This window comes from Trachemys scripta, chromosome 11 (assembly GCF_013100865.1).
Source record: "Trachemys scripta elegans isolate TJP31775 chromosome 11, CAS_Tse_1.0, whole genome shotgun sequence".
NCBI classification, from domain to species: Eukaryota; Metazoa; Chordata; order Testudines; family Emydidae; genus Trachemys; species Trachemys scripta.
The window spans coordinates 38,581,071-38,598,942 of NC_048308.1; the positions used below are offsets into that span (position 1 = coordinate 38,581,071).

The 17,872-nt window shown below is 41.5% G+C and overlaps 1 protein-coding gene across 4 annotated transcripts in view; it reads left to right on the top strand.

Moving 5' to 3' along the window:
• Positions 1-17,872, top strand: part of RAPGEF4 (Rap guanine nucleotide exchange factor 4) — a 213,402-nt gene that overhangs the window by 112,304 nt on the left and 83,226 nt on the right. For all 4 annotated transcript variants that reach the window (XM_034785742.1, XM_034785743.1, XM_034785744.1 and 1 more), the window contains 2 exons: positions 3,283-3,355; positions 4,391-4,455. In XM_034785742.1, coding sequence (XP_034641633.1) covers positions 3,283-3,355; positions 4,391-4,455 — 138 coding nt within the window. The remainder of the gene's footprint in view (positions 1-3,282; positions 3,356-4,390; positions 4,456-17,872) is intronic.

A 17,872-nucleotide genomic window follows, 5' to 3' on the forward strand; every position in this document is an offset into this window, starting at 1 on the left:
GGGTTATTCTGACAGGAAAGCACTGATGATACTGATGCCTGCCTTCTCTCAAGCTTTCTGCTGTAGTGGGGAGGGCAGCTTTAGTTGCTGCTGAGGCCCTAAAGTCGTTTAGAGCGGAGATTTCTAAGGGGAGGCAGTGAATCAGTGCCTCCCCAGTAATGTTGGCTTTACTGCCTTGCTGGCCAGCAATACCCATTGCTGTACTGGTCCCCTGAGCAGGCCCACCCCAGTAGAATGGGAGGGTCTTCTAGTGGCATAAATCCGACTATCTGCCTTCCAGGCCTTGTTTGCTGTGGATTCCTCTGGTGTAACACTGGGCTGCGTGTGGCTATGGCTGCACATAAGCAAGGAAGATAGTGAATGATATTCCAAAGCTTAAGCATTGTGAACCCAAATAATTAAGCAAATAATATATGAGCTGAGCCTGAAATATTGGACATGTTTATACTGCTAGAGACCATCTACAAAGTTTGGGGGTACTTAAAACTGGGGTTGTGTTTTAAATAATGGTAGGTTTCTATAATACAGAAAGCCACATGGGATTCTAGCAGCCGTAACGTATCAGCTCCCGGTGGTATTAGGTATCACTGGTTTCTTGTGTGTGATTATATCTCTCCCTTTGTGGCTGACCCTAGCAATTATTCAGGCTAGTTACATCTCACAGCAAAGAGTTCTCAACAGAAGTGTAAAACTTGCACTTTTGGTGCTGAAGGTTGAATGCCTGCTGACAGCAGTAGTGTCTGTGTGTATGTGGATGTGGTTCATTAAGAGTTCTCTGTGTATTTTTCACTGAGTTAGTCCCAAATCATTTTTGGAAATGACGTATATTACCTGTTTCCTTTCATAAGCAAGTTAGTCAGGAAGCATATTAAAGAATTAGCCAGAGAACAAACTACAGTGCTGCAGTTGACAAGGAACATGATGTGATGGTGAGAAATGCACATTTTTTTTTAAAACTAAGGGCAAAATTCTCATCTCTGCTGCTCTCTGTGGGTCTCTTAGTGATGTCATTGGAAGTTTCATTCACAGGACAAGAGCTGAATGTGGTATGCAGAAGAGATACACAATGTGGAAGAGAGGAGGATTTTGTAAGGGCTAAAGCCCCGGGAATACTTAGTTCTGATTGCAAATATTTTGCTCCTAATAGTTTGTAGGTGGCTTATGTATGAGGTTTAAATAAAATATTACTAAGCTTTTAGTGGTAAAATTTGGCTAAAAATAGGGTTGGGTTATTAAGATGAATAAACTTAAACATAATATATAAAATATACATATATACAAGTTTGTAGCTTTTGTTACCAGTTAGAATACAAGGCATTCATTCTTTAGAACCAGAACTAATGGCATTTTTATATCCAATTCCATACAGAAGAAATTTTGAAAAAGTAATTCAGGCATCCATTAAAATCCAGCAGACAGCATATTTAAAGCGAATACTTCAAGCCAGTCCCAGAGGGCAAAGAATAAGCCTTTTTAATTAGAATTGTATTATAAGAGAAGTTTTGTGGTTCAATTGTTAATGTATACTTAGTTGAAACCTACATGCATTTAAACTAGTTATTTTGTTCAACTTCAACTCAGTGCGTAAATAGCCAGGCTACAAGATACATCCTACCCTATTAATTAGTGTTAGTATTCCCATCGGTACAAGCTGATTGCCTGCCAATTCCAAAAGTTTACCCGTAAGCATGATGGCACTATATGATTGAAAACAAAACTGCCTGTAGGTATTCCCTATATGTTTTTGTATTAAATAGGACAGTGTTTCCCATAATATTATTTCCCAGGTTAGTGGGGAGTTACTTAAATCCCAGACAGCAAGTTACGTAAGCTTTGAGTGCTATTGATCATGTCTACACTATACCAGTATTCACTGAAGAACAATATAAATTACTGTACACCAGTTATGATTATAAAGCTTACAGTGATGTAATGGACACTATTTTCATCAATCTAAAATTCAGACTGTTACTGCAGTTTAAATATTGAAACAGTGTATTAATGTGTGTACTATGCTTTTGTGGTTTTGGAAACCTCTGTTTATTTAATGTGATGGAATAAATAATTCAGAATTGTCACCCTCAATTTACAATTTGTTGGGATCTATATTTTAAACTGTGTCTAGCCTAGAAACTGTAGGCAAGATAATAATATGCAGTAGAAAAATTCTTACTGATGAACACCATATTAATTCTTCACACAGTGCACAGTCAACCTGTGGAACTCATTGCAATGGGATGTTAAGATGGTCAAAAGTATAACTGAGTTCAAAAAAGAATTAGATAGATTCATGGAGAATAGATCTATTGTTGGCTATCAGCCAAGATGGTTAGGGACACAACCCCGTGCTCTCGGTGTCTCTAACCACCTGACTGCGACAAGCTGAGACTGGATGACGGGTGGATCACTCGATATAGTGCCCTGTTCTGTTCGCTCCCTCTTAATGATCTGGGACCGGCCATGGTTGGAAGACAGGATACTGGTTAGATCGGGGTAGGCAACCTATGGCACATATGCCAAAGACGGCACACAAGCTGATTTTCAGTGGCACTCACACTGCCCGGGTCCTGGCCACTGGTCCGGGGGGGAGGTCTGCATTTTAATTTAATTTTAAATGAAGCTTCTTAAACATTTTTAAAACCTTGTTTACTTTACATACAACAATAGTTTAGTTATATATTATAGACTTATAGAAAGAGACCTTCTAAAAACATTAAAATGTATTACTGGCACGTGAGACCTTAAATCAGAGAGAATAAATGAAGACTCGGTACACCACTTCTGAAAGGTAGCCAACCCCTGGGTTAGATGGACCTTTGGTCTGACCCAGTATAGCCATTAGTATGTTATGTTCTTAATTAGTGGCCTTCCCTCCTCCTGCTAAGATAAAACAACTTGTTAAATTTGGTTTAATTTCAAACAAGCCTTACAAAAAGTTGCATAAATGTTCATGTGTCACACTTCTGTATCAACTATATCAACTTATGCTGGAACCCAAAATCATACACTCTGGGTAGGTCAGGAAGGGAGGTGAGTGGAAATGCATTATGACTTTTGATATAGCCAGTGCAATGAACACAGATCAAAAGAGCAAGCAATTGTTTAAATGATAAAGCATTTATTATAGCTTTATGATATGATAGGGCATTTCTTACTGGCCATTAATATACAGCTCAGGTGCATGTGAAGCACAACAGAGCAGACCTCATGAATGCAAACATCACTTCACCCAAGGAATGGAATGTATATCTGTATCTTAGTGAATTTGTCACTGTTTTTCAGAAATATCGACAGTACATGTCAGGACTTCTGGCTCCTCCTTATGGTGTTATGGAAAGTGGCTCTAACAATGACAGTAAGTAAATATATATATATATATTTGGAAATCAGTTTTTAAAAAGTCCCTCCTCCTTAGATATTGGAGTTTTGTTCTCTTTAAGCATTGTGATGCATGATCTTTTTTTTAGTGTGGACAGGAAGTGGTGTCAGTGTCCACCGTAAAAAAAAAAAAAGGGGGGGGGCAACTTTCTTTCTTTTATCTACCCGTTTTTCAGCTGATAGCAGTGAGAAGTGGGGGGATAGCAAGGAACAATTATCTACTACACACCAGTCAATTTGAGGACTGCATTCAATTTTTCTGTTAAGTGCTGAGGGCAACACATCCAAACTTGTGTGCCTAACTAGGTACCTAAATCCACACTTAGGTATCTAAATTGAAATGAAGTCTTTGGGAGCTGTAGATACTCAGCACTTCTGAAAATCAAGGATGTTTATTTAGGTGTCTGAATATGGATGTAGGATGTCTAACTTTAGTTGCTCAAATCTGCTAATGTTGGCCTGTACGTTTATACATTTGGTATATTTGTTGTATCTGCGGTACTCATTGCTGCATTCCATCGGATTCATATGACATCTTAACAGAGAATGTTCTTCTAAAGAAACACATACCAATGTTATACTATATATTATGTTTTATAGAAGAATAGGTTGTTATGGGCAGTGCTATTTTTGTTTTTAAATATTAAAACACAATGTAATCCCTGGGCACAACAATTTCTGAGTTTTATGTGTGCCCAGCCAAATGCCCATGTACAGTCTTGAAATCTTAAAATTGGGAGAGGTAACCTGCCGATACATGTAGGATTTACACATTTGTTATTCTTAATGGGCATTTCATCTTTATAGCCTTCATAAGTAGGTAGGAAGTACATTTTTCATTTCTGAATAATGTGGATCAAACTTACACTAACTACTAAATCTCATAAGTAAATGCACATGTACTCAAACTGCTAAGACCCTCCTAATTTTTGTATTACTTTTATGAATGGTTGCTTTAGTATTTAGAGAATGCACAATATGCTGTATTGATGTATTCCCTGTTTTCTTTTAGGGATGCCTGACAAGGAGAATATGTCTAGTAATGCTCTTTGCCCAGTATCTAAAAACTGTAATAAGGTAAATCACACATCATTCTTCACTACTTTGAAAATAAAAAAGAATAAATATAGCATTAAATTGGAAAAACAGTAAAACAATAAAAAGGGATGGAGGGAAAGGTCGCAGTCCTACAAAGGCCTAAAACACATGTGTAACTTTATCGCACATGGAAAATCCCAGGCTACCACTGGGCTTTAGTCTTTGCACGATCAAAGAGCAGTGGCTGAACTTTTCTCTCTCTCATTGCTGGTCCAGGACCAGGACATAAAAAAAAAAGGTCTGTTATCTCAAATATATTCAGCTACTGTTGAAATTGGCAATAGCTTGTGCCTGGATCAGAACTTCACATCTGGGGCTCGTCTCTATAATAAAGTCACTGGGATGGAAGAGTATGTGGGTGAAATGCATCCCTGTGAAGAGGGCCAATGCAAGCCAAGGCACCATTATAGTCCTAATTCAGACCTACTTTGAGGGCTTAAGTGGGTTTTACGTAATGCATAGCCCTTGTATTGTCCCTTTACACAGGGCTGAATTTTACCTTATCTGCACAGAATAGCCATAATCTCAATTCCCTTTCAAAAAGTGCTTCTCTGCCTTCATACTAACCAATTGGAACACACATATGATAATTTATTAGTAATGCTGTTTGGGTTTAAAATAACCACAATAGCAGGAAGAAATAATAGTAGCAGGGTCTGTTCCTGCTGGGGCCTGGGTGGGAGAGTTACATGGATATATAATGTTGCTTGGATGTTTTTCTTTCTGGACATAGTATTTTAAAATCATGCATTTATTTTATGTCTTTAAAAAAATAATAGAATTTTTAAGTGGAAATTGAAAATATCTCTTGACAGCAGATAAAGCAAAAGAATACTTTAGCCCATTTCATTAATGTGAATATAACTAATTGAAAAAGGAAACCATTTGTTCTTGTTCACTTCCACCTCTCCCTGTCTGCCTGTCCCTCTTCCTCAGAGATAGTAACCTTTCTTAATCATGTCTTTTAGCCTTTATTAAGCATACAGACACTACTGCATACGCAGTTCCTTTTTCCGCTCTGTTATTCACTAACAGCATAACACTTCCTGACCCAGCCTTATCCTGCATGAAAATGAACACTTTTCCATGAATTTAGTAATAGTAATCCTACGCACTCTGATAGCACCTTCCATTCTAAAAGCTTTCTAAAAACATTTATGAATTAAGGTCACAACACCTCTGTGAGGCATGATCATCTCCATTCTACATATGAGGAAACTCAGGCACAGAGAGGCTAGGTAACATACTTGAGACCACACAGGAAGTCGGTAGCAGAGCTGAAGCGAAGTAGTAGAGCGGAAGTTCACTTGTGGAATCCCACAAGGATCAATGCTCTCTCCTGTCTTATTCAACATCTGCATGTAGCCACTAGATAAATGTGGACTCAGGTGCCAGAAATATGTAGGTGTCACACAGCTCTACCTATCCTTCACCACATATGGGCATATGACTACCACCGAGATGGTTCAGTGCTTGGATGAGATCAGCTCATGGATGATATCAGCTGGTTGAAATTGAACCCAAGTAAGACACAGGTGATGCTGGTGGGCAAAGGAAAGCATTTGGAAGGTTTGCAGCAATGGTGCAATCACCTTTGGTTGAAGGTACACATTCACAATTGGTCAATTCAGTCTGTAGCTTAGGAATGCTCCTGGATTCCTCACTGCTGCTAAGCTTTCACATGGCAGCATCTGTGAGTAATGCTTTCTACTGTCTCCAGTTGACTAGGAGACACCATCACATCCTGTCAAAAGATGACCACGCCTTTGTCACCTCTTGGTTGGCCTACAGCAATACAATATACCTGAACATGAAGTCTTCAGCACTATGATGGCCTTCGCTCATGGGGAGCATTGCCTCATAGTCTGGACTTAGGCCCTTCGTACTGTGGAGGCAGGGTTTGGTAGGGGAGCCCAGGCCCTCCCACTCCACCAGACTCTGGCTCAGGGCCCTGTGAGGCCTATCAAAGGTCTGACACCTGGGAAACCTTACGACTGCCCTCCCTGAGCCACTTCCTATCATCCCAGGATTGTCCAGAGTTCGCTGTCTGTGGCGAGGAGATGTGCCAGGAGGTCAGCTCACCGCTTGGCACCTCCTTGTGGCCATGCGTGATGTGGTGGCTCCTCCTCACGGTGGCAGCTGCCCCATCTGGTGGCTTTGCCCTGGGCCAGGTCAGTCCTCAGTCTCTCCCCTGCTGGGGTAGTCCATAGACAAAAGAAGGGGAATTAATGCAATCATTGAGCCCATATGAGAGAGAGGGGAGTGCCTCCCGCTCAGGGAGTATCTGCAGCAGGTAGGGTTGCCAATCCTTCAGGATTAGCCTGGAGTCTCCAGGAATTAAAGATTAATCTTTAATTAAAGATTGTCATGTGATGAAATCTCCAGGAATATATCCAACCAAAATTGGCAACTCTAGCAGGGCCTCTCTTCCCTCAGGGAGGCACCTTTGGGCAGTTGTTGCAGGGAAAAGTCCTTTCTTCCCTCAGCTCTTTTCTCAGGTCCAATCTCTTTCCTGGCCTGCTTGCAAGTGAGCTGTTCTGCTACCTTTTAGCTCCTCCTCCAGTCCGTGCATCTCTTGCAGGTGTGGCGGGGTGGGGCTGGCTAAGCCCAGAGCAGCTCATTAATCCTCTGTTACCATTGTGGGGTTTGTGTACCCCATCACAAGTTCTTAGGAAATTCCACTCGGTCCAGAATGCTGCACTACTCTCCTCAGCAACACAGACTACTGTGAACACCTCAAACCTGTCCTCCACACGCTACACTGGCTTCCCATAGAATGTCAAGTCAAGTTCAAAGTCTCAACCCTTATCTTCAAGTTGCTCAATGGCCTGAGTCCAAGTTATCTAAAAGATCAGCTAAAGCTCTGGGATGAAGAATGTGGCTGACAATTTCACTTCTCTGGCACAATGTAACTTTCTGCAATGAGGGTTAAGCTCCTGTGTGCGAGGCCCAGATCTTTCTTGGGGGCCAGTCAAGACTGGGGATGAACTCCCCCAGGAACCAAGGACCATCACAAATTATATCACCTTCTTCTCTAAGTGAAAGGAACCTTTCTTTGATATTGACTTTTCTGACATAAACATATAGCAACACATGTATATATTTAAAAACATTCCAAAACAAAACACTTTACATACAGTTCTTCTTCAGGTAGATGAGAGAACAAACATGAGATGTTAGTCACTTTTCTTAGTGCACTACTGAAAGATGGTGATGAGTGTGGTATAAAAACCTATGTAGAACAGAATAGCTCATGACTCCTAGTTCTATGCCTTTGCCACAAGTTCATAGTTCTTTTTACTTACAGGAAGTAAAAAAGCAAGTGCACCAAACAATATGTAAATGCATAAATGTTTAGTTTACTGCATGTCAGATTTATTTATATATGCATTTATGAATTATACCAATACTATAGAACCTGAACAACTTGTACCAGTCTCATATCCTGCTATCAATTAAAGATTTGATTGACCTGGAAAATATGCCTGCAGGTCCAGATTCTCAGATGTGTGGGGGTAGCTTTACACTGATCCAGGATGCAAAGTTGCCCTAAATCCAGCATTAGCAGCTAGAGGAGGATTCCCCCTGTATAGATGAATCTTTGGGTAATGCAGAGCCACTTGAACAGCTACTAGGTTTGTGCAGAATCGCATGTCTGGAGTATCCTTATGCCACAGTTAGCCTTGGCTACTGGAATGACCCTAATGATGCTGGCGGTAGGTGCAGTTTAGAGCAGGGTTCTCAACCTTTTTCTTTCTGAGGCCCCCCCAACATGCTATAAAAACTCCACAGCCCACCTGTGCCACAACTGGTTTTCTACACATAAAAGCCAAGGCAGGCATCAGGGAGTAGCAAGCAGGGCAATTGCCTGGGGCCCCATGCCACAGGGGCCCCCGCAAAGCTAAGTTGCTCAGGCTTTGGCTTTAGCCCCAGGTGGCAGGGCTCGTGGGCCCAGGCTTCAGCCCCATGCTGTGGGGCTTCAGCTTTCTGCCCAGGGCCCCAGTGAGTCTAACACTGGCCCTGCTCGGAGGACCCCCTGAAACCTGCTCATAGCCCCCCAGCAGGCCTCGGACCCCTGGTTGAGAACCACTGGTTTAGAGCACCCTTCAAAGATCAGCCAAGCGCGGAGGTGGATGAGGTTTAAAGGAAGCTCTTTAAAATACTATGTTCTGTAAGAAAACATCCTGCACGGATCTGATATATTTCCAATTTTTTTGTTTTTATTATTTTCATAGAACTTGCTTGTTTTAATTTTGCATGTAAATAATTCACAAATCTTTTCATATGGCTCATAAATTTGCTTCAAATTAAATAGAATATATTCCACTCTTTAAATATGAAATGTATTCATCTCTGATTCGGTTTATGTTAATTCTTTTAATAGCTCTAGAATAGATGATTTTCCATATTCACCATCTAATTATTTGAGCTGTATGTTCATAGCTTAATTTTTTTCTCTTGTCACCTTTTTCTTTTTTGATGAGTAACATAGATTTTTCTTCTAATGTATGCCTTCCAAGTATCCCACCATATGGGAGCATTTGGTATTCCTGGTTCAATTAAAATGGATCAAAAATGCGTTTCTGTTTGAAGAAAGCTGCTAAGTGATTTTTTCGTACCAAACAGGAATTCATTTGCATTTGGGGTTACTTTAGTGCACATCATTTAATACAAAGACACAATTAAACTGAGCATAAAATAACTGAAACAAAATATGCAATGATTGTGTTAATGTCATCAGTTATATTTTGGGGAATGGAAACAATCAATTCTAGACTCTCTTACCTTAGAAAAAAGAACATAAATACTTTCTGTTGGAGTAGTTAAGTTTAATAATTGTATGATAGTGTCTCTTGAAATAGTTTTGAAAATTCTTATAGAACTAAACCTAGATATGACTGGGTCTAGTAGTTGAGCTTAAATTTCCAGGCTAAATGACAAAATCTATGGTCATCTCAGATACATTTTGGAAAAAGTTACAGAAGAAGAATAAGAAGACAGGAGACTCCTGATTGTGTACAGGTGCAGCTGGGAGCCAGGCCTGTATTTAAGGTTGCCTGATATTTTCCATCATGGGACCCTATTTTTAATTGCTTATAACTTTTCCAATCTTTAACTTTTTGGGTTGAAATTTTCCAGGCCATGGGTCTGCCTGAGGCTGAAAGTTTCAGCTAAACTGGTTGGCCATTTTGGAGAATGAGGTTGGGGAAAAATATGTTGTTTGTCCATGTTAAAAAAAATAATTCTTAGTCTTTTCCTGGAGAAGTTCTAGCGCCTCCATGCAGGGACTTGAAATTTAGCAGTGGATGTCACCCTGGCATCAGGGATGCACCTTTTGCCATCCCAATAACACTTTGTCCAAGATATAAGCCTCTGAAAAATCTCAGTTCACACATGCTTGCTAGAGAGATTTGTTAGAGTTTGACAGCTAAATTCTCCAAAGATCCCATCTGCACTGGGCGCATTCTGCACATGCATGCCAGCTCAGGGCTGCAGGAACTGAACAAGCCTTTCTCTGCAATTATTTCTCCCTGCTCAGGGGTGGCTAACCTGTGGCTCCGGAGCCACATGCGACTCTTCAGAAGTTAATATGCAGCTCCTTGTATAGGCACCGACTCCGGGGCTGGAGCTACAGGTGCCAACTTTCCAATGTGGCAGGGGGTGCTCACTGCTCACTCCCTGGCTCTGCCACAGGCCCTGCCCCCACTCCACCCCTTCCCGCACTCTCCCCTGAGCCTGCCATGCCCTCGCTCTTCCCCCACACCCTCCCCCCCAGAACCTCCTGCACACCATGAAACAGGTGATTCGGAGGTGTGGGGAGGGAGTGGGAGGCGCTCATCAGCAGGGCTGCTGGTGGGTGGGAGGTGTTGGGAGCCAGGGGCTGGGGGGGGAGCTGATGGGGGGCTGCTGATGTATTACTGTGGCTCTTTGGCAATGTACATTGGTAAATTCTGGCTCCTTCTCAGACTCTGGTTGGCCACCCCTGTCCCAGCTGCTAGGGGCCTCTGTGGAGCCAGGCACTGGAACTGAGAGGAGGAAGACTGTCTCTTCTGTGCTCTCAGTGCATCTCCTGCTGTCACCCAGGCAGTGAGAAGGAGCAGGAGGAAACTGGCTGAATATTCCCAGGGGTTATGGAGACAGGGGAAGAGGGAGCTGCAGGATCAAGACAGTAGGGAGAAGAAGGCAGGATGGCACATAGAGTCTCTAATCACTCTCCTACAGAACCTGGAATTGAACTCAGAAGTCTTCAGTCTTTGGATTTCTTTCCTGTCAGCAATTAACTGTGAAATCCTCTGCCAAAGCATGTGTCTTATCCTCCTCTAGTGATGGTCGCATAGAGGGTAACAGCCTACAACTGCTATCATTTACTCTGTTAGCTCATGTGGAAGAGATCTGTGCTGCAGACCTAAAGATCTCAATCCTGTTGGTGTCCTATGCTGGGGCTCAATATGGTTTCTCATGTTGGGATTTCTGGGGGAGGCGGGGGTTGTTTTTGAATTAGGGAATTAAATCCAAAAAACTATGTGCAATTGTCAGAATGTGCAATTTTAATTAGGCCCCCTTCTGTGTATGCATTATGTTATGGGCTTTAATTACATAATCACATATTATTTTTTTCCGTGGGACCCCTTAACAATATAAATTCTAACCTCAGACAGTAACATTGACACATTGTTTTTGTTTTGGTACAGCCTAATTCCTCTAACATTGCATAGAAAATTAATTTAATATATGCCTTATTTGTGGAAAAATATATATCCCAAAAGTAGGAAAGTTCTTATTCTTCATTTGTCTTCTTCTCACTGCTTTTGCAAAATAATCTATATACACAATAAATTAGATGTAATTGGCATGACTTTTTGCATGTAGATCTTGATATGAGCTTGGGAGTATACTTTGTTTGAACTCTCTGTTATGTTTTATTTTAATGTGTTCCCATGCATATAGTTCTACTATACTGAAATAACAACATGGGCTCCCTCTGGTGGTCAAAGTAATACCTTTAAATACCCTTAACATTAGGTAATGTCTAAATAGCACAACGGCTAAACTGTCTGCTTTTTCTTTCAAAGGTAATGCATTCAAATCCTGCTGAGTGTAATTTTTTCAAAAATTTGTTTATTTGAGGACATTTTTCTTACCAAGACCTTTACAATATATGCTTATAAATCTCTTTGGAAGTTATCTTTTTGTTTTGTTTCCTCCATGATTTATTTGACAGACAATAATTTAAAATTGTTTTATATCTTTAATAAATTATAGCATTTCTGGCTTTTTGGCTGTTGTCCTATATGACTTCTCACTTGCTAAAAGTTAGGCATGTGCTTAAGTGCCTTGCTAGATCAAGGGTCTAGGTTGGTGTAATTGAGAACAGAATTTGGTCCATTCAAATAATTGGAATAACATGGGTGGAAAAGCAGTAGTTGGTATTTTGTCAGCCCTAGATCTTTTTAATAAAAATATCTAAAACAACTTTTAGTAGAAAGAAAAAGTATAAGCTGAGTATTAATCATTTAAATTATAGCTTTTCTACATAAACAATCAAATTAATATTAATTTATTTTAATTTTTAAGCCCTTATTGGTAGCTCTAGGCACTTTAAAATAAGTAAAATGTACTGTTTACAAAGCTAACTTGAAAATTCACCAGATACACAATACTGAACAGCCTATATGGCATACCAGTAATGGTCATGCTGGGCTACTATAATAACCACAGTAGTAATAAGCACAGAAATTACACCTCTGGTTATACTGTCTCTCAGTTTACCATTCCCAAATGCCTGAGGAGAATGCTTACCTTTTAACATATCCAATAGGTTAACAAATCTGGGGTTTGTCTGACTCCTAGCAGAATTCTTATGGAGAATTTTGACACTACTGTAAAATACTGAGTTTGTAGTAAAAGAGAATGTGTGAAGTATTGTAGCAAGATTGTAGCGGTGATGACAAAGTTTTTTTGGAAAGTGGTGATCTCAGTGTGGCACTTGAATGAAATTTGTGTGTTGTAGTTTTGAGTGAATTGATTTTCTATGGTCTTGTCTACTTAGTGTGGCAATGCACATGAGACAGGTGTGAATTCTAAAGTGCACCAATGTGGTTTGCACTAAATAGCTCGTGTAGTCCCTGCTGGAGTGGACTAAAAGTTCCCTAGTGCATGTTCGTGTTCTTCATTTATATGGTTTGTGTTAGTGACCTACAGTATATATGCACTGTTATAAGTCCTAACCTTTTTGGGCTGTGTGCCAAAATCTATTATCCTATACACTGTCAGCATAGGATAGCAAAGGTAATAGTTTTGTATTTTCTGTTTTAAAACTGTTACATATGCCCTTTACACAATGATTTCTAAATAATATTTTTATGCAACCCGAACTATAATAGTTCTTTCTGGTGTCTGCTATAATATTTTGGCATCCATTATCCGATATATGAAAATATAATTTTCTTAGATGTCTAAGTTCTTCGTTTTGCACTATGTGGAAATGCTTTGGGTTCAATAATTATCAGATTCCATAGCAATTTGGCTGTTTTAAAGACTGTGTGAGTGAGTATAGTCACTTTGCAGTGAGTCACACTGGAGGCAGCATATGGTGGGAGAGATAATAAATACCGAGGTGTGAAGTGTGAAGGCGTTTGTGACAAATGCATTTTTATACATTAGAAATAAACTTCATCTTGAAAAATGTGCAGGTCTTTATATGTCGCCAGATCTCTTTACATAAGCTACATTATTAGAAAGGCTGCAGTTTTACATAAACTTGTCTTACGTAAGCTAAATTGTTAGAGAGTCAATAGGGAAGACTGAAAGACACCATGGACTTAAATGTCAGCAGTATGCAGATGACACACAGTTGTACATTTCCTTAAAATCAAATGCAGAAGCCATTTGTCCCAAAACATACGTGAAGTCAGTATGTGGATGAGAAGCATCTGGCTGAAGGTGAACCCAGGCAAGAAAAACGTGATGATTGTGAGAAAAGAGGTGCTTCTAAGAAGTAGCTAGCATTCTTTCATCACCTGTCATCCAATTCAACTGACAGATCATCAAAAAAGGTGTGGGGCTTTGGGGTCTTTCTGCACTCCTCACTGATCCTGGAGACCCAAATAGTGATGGCTGCCATGAACAACTTCTATTTGTAGCTGACCAGGACACTAAGCTCTAATGTGACAGACACCTTGCTGACCAGTGTATTCCATCCTGTTGACACATGCAGGTTTAATTATTGATTGTTACTTGATTATTGCTATACCAGGAATGAACACAAGCTTTGAAAAAACTCGGGCTGGTCCAGAATGCCACAGCATGCCAGCTAACCAACATGGATGTTAATACTCACTAACTTGCCTCTTCATCAAATACCTGATCTAGTTCAAGATCATAGTCCTGATCTTCAAAACCTTCCCCTGAGTAAGATCACCTCTCCTTCTACAATCAGGACTTTCCACCACAGCTGCACTTCTGAGGAACAATGGAGCTATCTACAGCAAGAGTAAGACTGATGAGAGATGCTGACAGAACATTCTTGGTGGCTGGTCTTCAGCTATGGAATCTTTTTTCCTGAGGAGGGAAGAACCTCACAACACTCAGGTTCAAGTGAAATACCATTTTCTTCACTTTTATTTTCTCACAACAATCACAAACAAGATCAGAATACAATTAAATCTGCATAGGTGTGTTTGTGTATATACTAGTTTAAAAACCAAGTACATTTCTACGTTGGGAAGTTCTGGCAATGAACCACTGGTCTGATTTTTCTTCTGTGCCTTCAGCCACCACAGCAAGGTGCAATAGAAGCACCTAAAACTGGTTGCCAAACTTTTATAGTGTGGGCCACAAACAGAGAGATTGTCTTGTAACCATCTCCTCTCCCATTCACAATTGTGAAACATCTTTGTGGCAACTACAGTTGTTCACAAATGAAAGAGTAATAAGTATAGATGTATTTTAGCTGTCGTGCTACAAGCATGTTGTTTTTTGTGCTACAGGCATGTTGTTTTTTGGCACAAAGCTAATCATACTGTCTTCTTTTGCTTTTTGTTTTATCTTTCCTCTCTCATCGGTTCTTTTTTCTGTCTTCTGCAAATAAGAAGAGCCAACATCATGGGACTACGTAACAGGGTTCCACAATCCGCCCCTCTTCCTGGGGCCCGTTTGCCCTCCCCAGTAAGGCTCGGAGAGGCCTCAGGGTTGTGCAACACCCATGTCTTTATTTACTTAATGTTGTCCCACCACCAGTGTCCATCTATATACAAGCTTTACAGGTTTGGTTACCTTCCTTACAGGCAGAGTCAGCCTTCAGCTAGGAGGCCTCCAGCTCCCACCCTGACTGACTTCTCCCTGGCTGCCCGTCTCCATCTGGCTCCCTCCCAGCCTTTATAGCCCTTGGCTTGTCAGGCTGGCAGTTGTTGCCAATCCTCAGGCCGGCATCAGGCCTTTTCTGTCAGCCCTAATCTGTTTCCCCCGGTGGTCTGTAGCAGGGGCTAATTAGGTGCTTCTGCACCAGCACCCTGCTACAGACCATCACCAAGTGCTCACCTGCTTCTCCAGTTTGGGAATCATTGGCCTGAATACATAGGATTGCGCACAGTTGCTCTTTTCAGATACAATGGGGCAAATTCATCCCTGGTGCAACTCCAGTGAAATCAGTGAAGTTACTCTGGAAGCACACTGGTGTAAATAAGAGCCAAATTTGCCCGTCTGTTTAACAATGTGATTTAAGCTAAGTAAACCATCCTTTTGTAATGCAGGAACTTAGGCCCAGATTGTCCTCTATGCAGGAAAAACCCATGTAGAGAACAGTAAACCATGGCTAGCTGATGAACTTTCCCTTGTTTCGTTCCCTTGCGGAGCTGGCAGAGTTTACCCCCTTCATTCCCTGGTGGCATGTGGTTTAACCCTCCAACTCCACACCCATTCCAAAATCCATGGGGATCCACTGGAAGGATGGGCCATCTGTGTGGAGGCCCTGCCCTCCACCTGGCTCCCTGGCAGCACAGCTCCATTGGAGACCCCACTGGCAGGTCCCAAGCTGCTAACTCTGTCTTTATAAATACCTCCTCCCACCCATCACTTCAGGATCTCCCCCGCGACTTCCTTTCTCCCCATCAGCTCAAAATCTCCTGCCTTCCCTAGGAATCCCCTTCTCCTCCCTCCCCATCCCTCAAGATCCCCACCCTTCTCCCAGGACTCTCCTCTATTCCAGGGGACTTTTCCAAGTGCTGCTCAGGGGTCAGTGTCCCCTGCCAGGACTGAAGTATCTAGCTCCACCTGCCAGGAATCCAGTGCACAAGCAGGGCCCTCACCCTGCACTGCCTTTCCCCCTGCCTAGCCCTAGGGCCGCTGGATGTGGGGCTTCACCTGCCAATCTAGGCATGCTTGTGGGCAACAGTGTGGCTCAGAAAACAGATTTAGGGGGGCACCTTCTAGCCCTAGCTACCCACGGCCTATGATTGTTTTAAATGAATGTCACAGACAGAAATAATTTCTTTTTTGTCTTTTATGTTCCGTGTTTGTACAGGAAAATAGAGTCCTGGTCCTTGACTAGGTTGCACAGGCATTATGGTCAGGGCCGGCTCCAGCATTTCTGCCGCCCCAATCCAAAAAAAAAAAAAAGCCGCGATCGGTGGCAGCGGCAGTTCAGCGGCAGGTCCTTCGCTCCTAGAGGGAGTGAGGGACCTGCCGCCCCCGAGTTGCCGCAGGTGCCGCCCCTCTCCCTTGCCCGCCCCAAGCACCTGCTTGTTAAGCTGGTGCCTGGAGCCGGCCCTGACTATGGTATTACAAATAAATAAAATAATAATAAAATCATTTCACAGCTTCCTTCCCCCCACCCTTAATTATTAATCCATCAAATCTTTGTCACCAATATATAAATGAAGAAGGGTCTCACCAGTTATTACCTCAGTGTCATCATTATTCACTGGCTCAGGATGACATTTGATTTTATGGAATACAAATTCCAGAATGCATGTATATTACTTGTAAGACAGGTAGACAAAATGCTCTGCAGGAGATGATATGACTGACTATAAGAAATCTGATTTTAAGATCCCCGATTCAATTTTTCTGCCAAACTTGAGAGAATAATTACAAGATTCAAGAAACTCATTTTGCTGTTTCAAATCTAAGTGCGAAATGTGTTACTTGTGTACGCCTGACTTGCCTGAAGGCATGAACCTTGAGAAGAACGACCCTTTTCCTCACTGTAATCACCCACTCTCTTTTCCTGCCTTTCAACTGCAAGAGCTAAATTGAGCATATGTGCATGTCTTTATGGGTTGTGATGTGTAACAGTGTACCCTTTCTGAGACACCACATCCAGTGGTGCCAGGGGCAGGGCCTCACAGGGGGAGGGCCCCGCCTGTCTGCGGACATGTATGTCAAGTGATGCTCTGGTGAGCTCCTCCGAATCTGTGAGCAGTGAGTGCCAATGGGCCAAGCTGAAGCTTGGGCCCAGCTCTGCAGGACAGGAGCTACCTCTGTAGGATGAGTGTGGGACAAGGCTCAGTCCAACTCCCCAAGAATATTTTCACTGCCGCCTATGAGAAAAATTCTGATAAGAAGTTACAAATGTTAGATAGAACTGTCAGATGTCTAAGACACAGTTGAACATGTAGTTCTAGCCTATTCTTTCTAGTGATGGTAAAGTGCTATTCAAGTATTTAAAGATTTATGATTTCTTCATTATTTATTCTTTTTGTAAGTGTCTGTCTAGAGGAAAGCTTGACATGAGAGCCTTAATGTGTTTGATGTCTGTGTTGGGGCTTCCTCATCTGTGAATTGAAGATTAAACTGAAGATATCAGTTAGTGAGGAAGTACAAATACACATAGGTACGTGAGTTTGCAAGTACAGAAGTGAAAGCAGTGCATTTGGTTCCAGAACAAAAGCGATAAAGGAAGAAGTCATGTTCCCAACACCAGTTACTGTACAACAGTACAGTTCTAACTTGGGGTTACTGTACTACGCATGTTTTCATCTCACAGAAACAGGGTTTTTATAATTTAAAACAATGGTACAATGCTGTAGAAGGCACTTGACCCATTGAAGAATCAATCCCCAAACAAGGATGCACCATTACCTTACATTATAACAGGGAAGGAAGAGAGAAGGGAGCAGCTTAAAGGAGTGAGAACAAAACTGAACTTCGAATATACCACCGCATATCACAAAATGGTGTTTAGTCTTTCCTCACTCTTTGAAGCTGCTAATGAGCCAGGTGTTAGTCTGAGGAAGAGTAAGGAGAAAGCCCTTTCCACCTTTCCACTCTTCTGATGTGTTTTTCTGTGTAGCAGCTTCTGAAAGCCCCTTAGCCCATTAAATACCACAGCTTCTTTATGGGAGTACAAACCACCATTAAATCTATCCCTTTAATCTGATAAAACTGCAGTAAATTC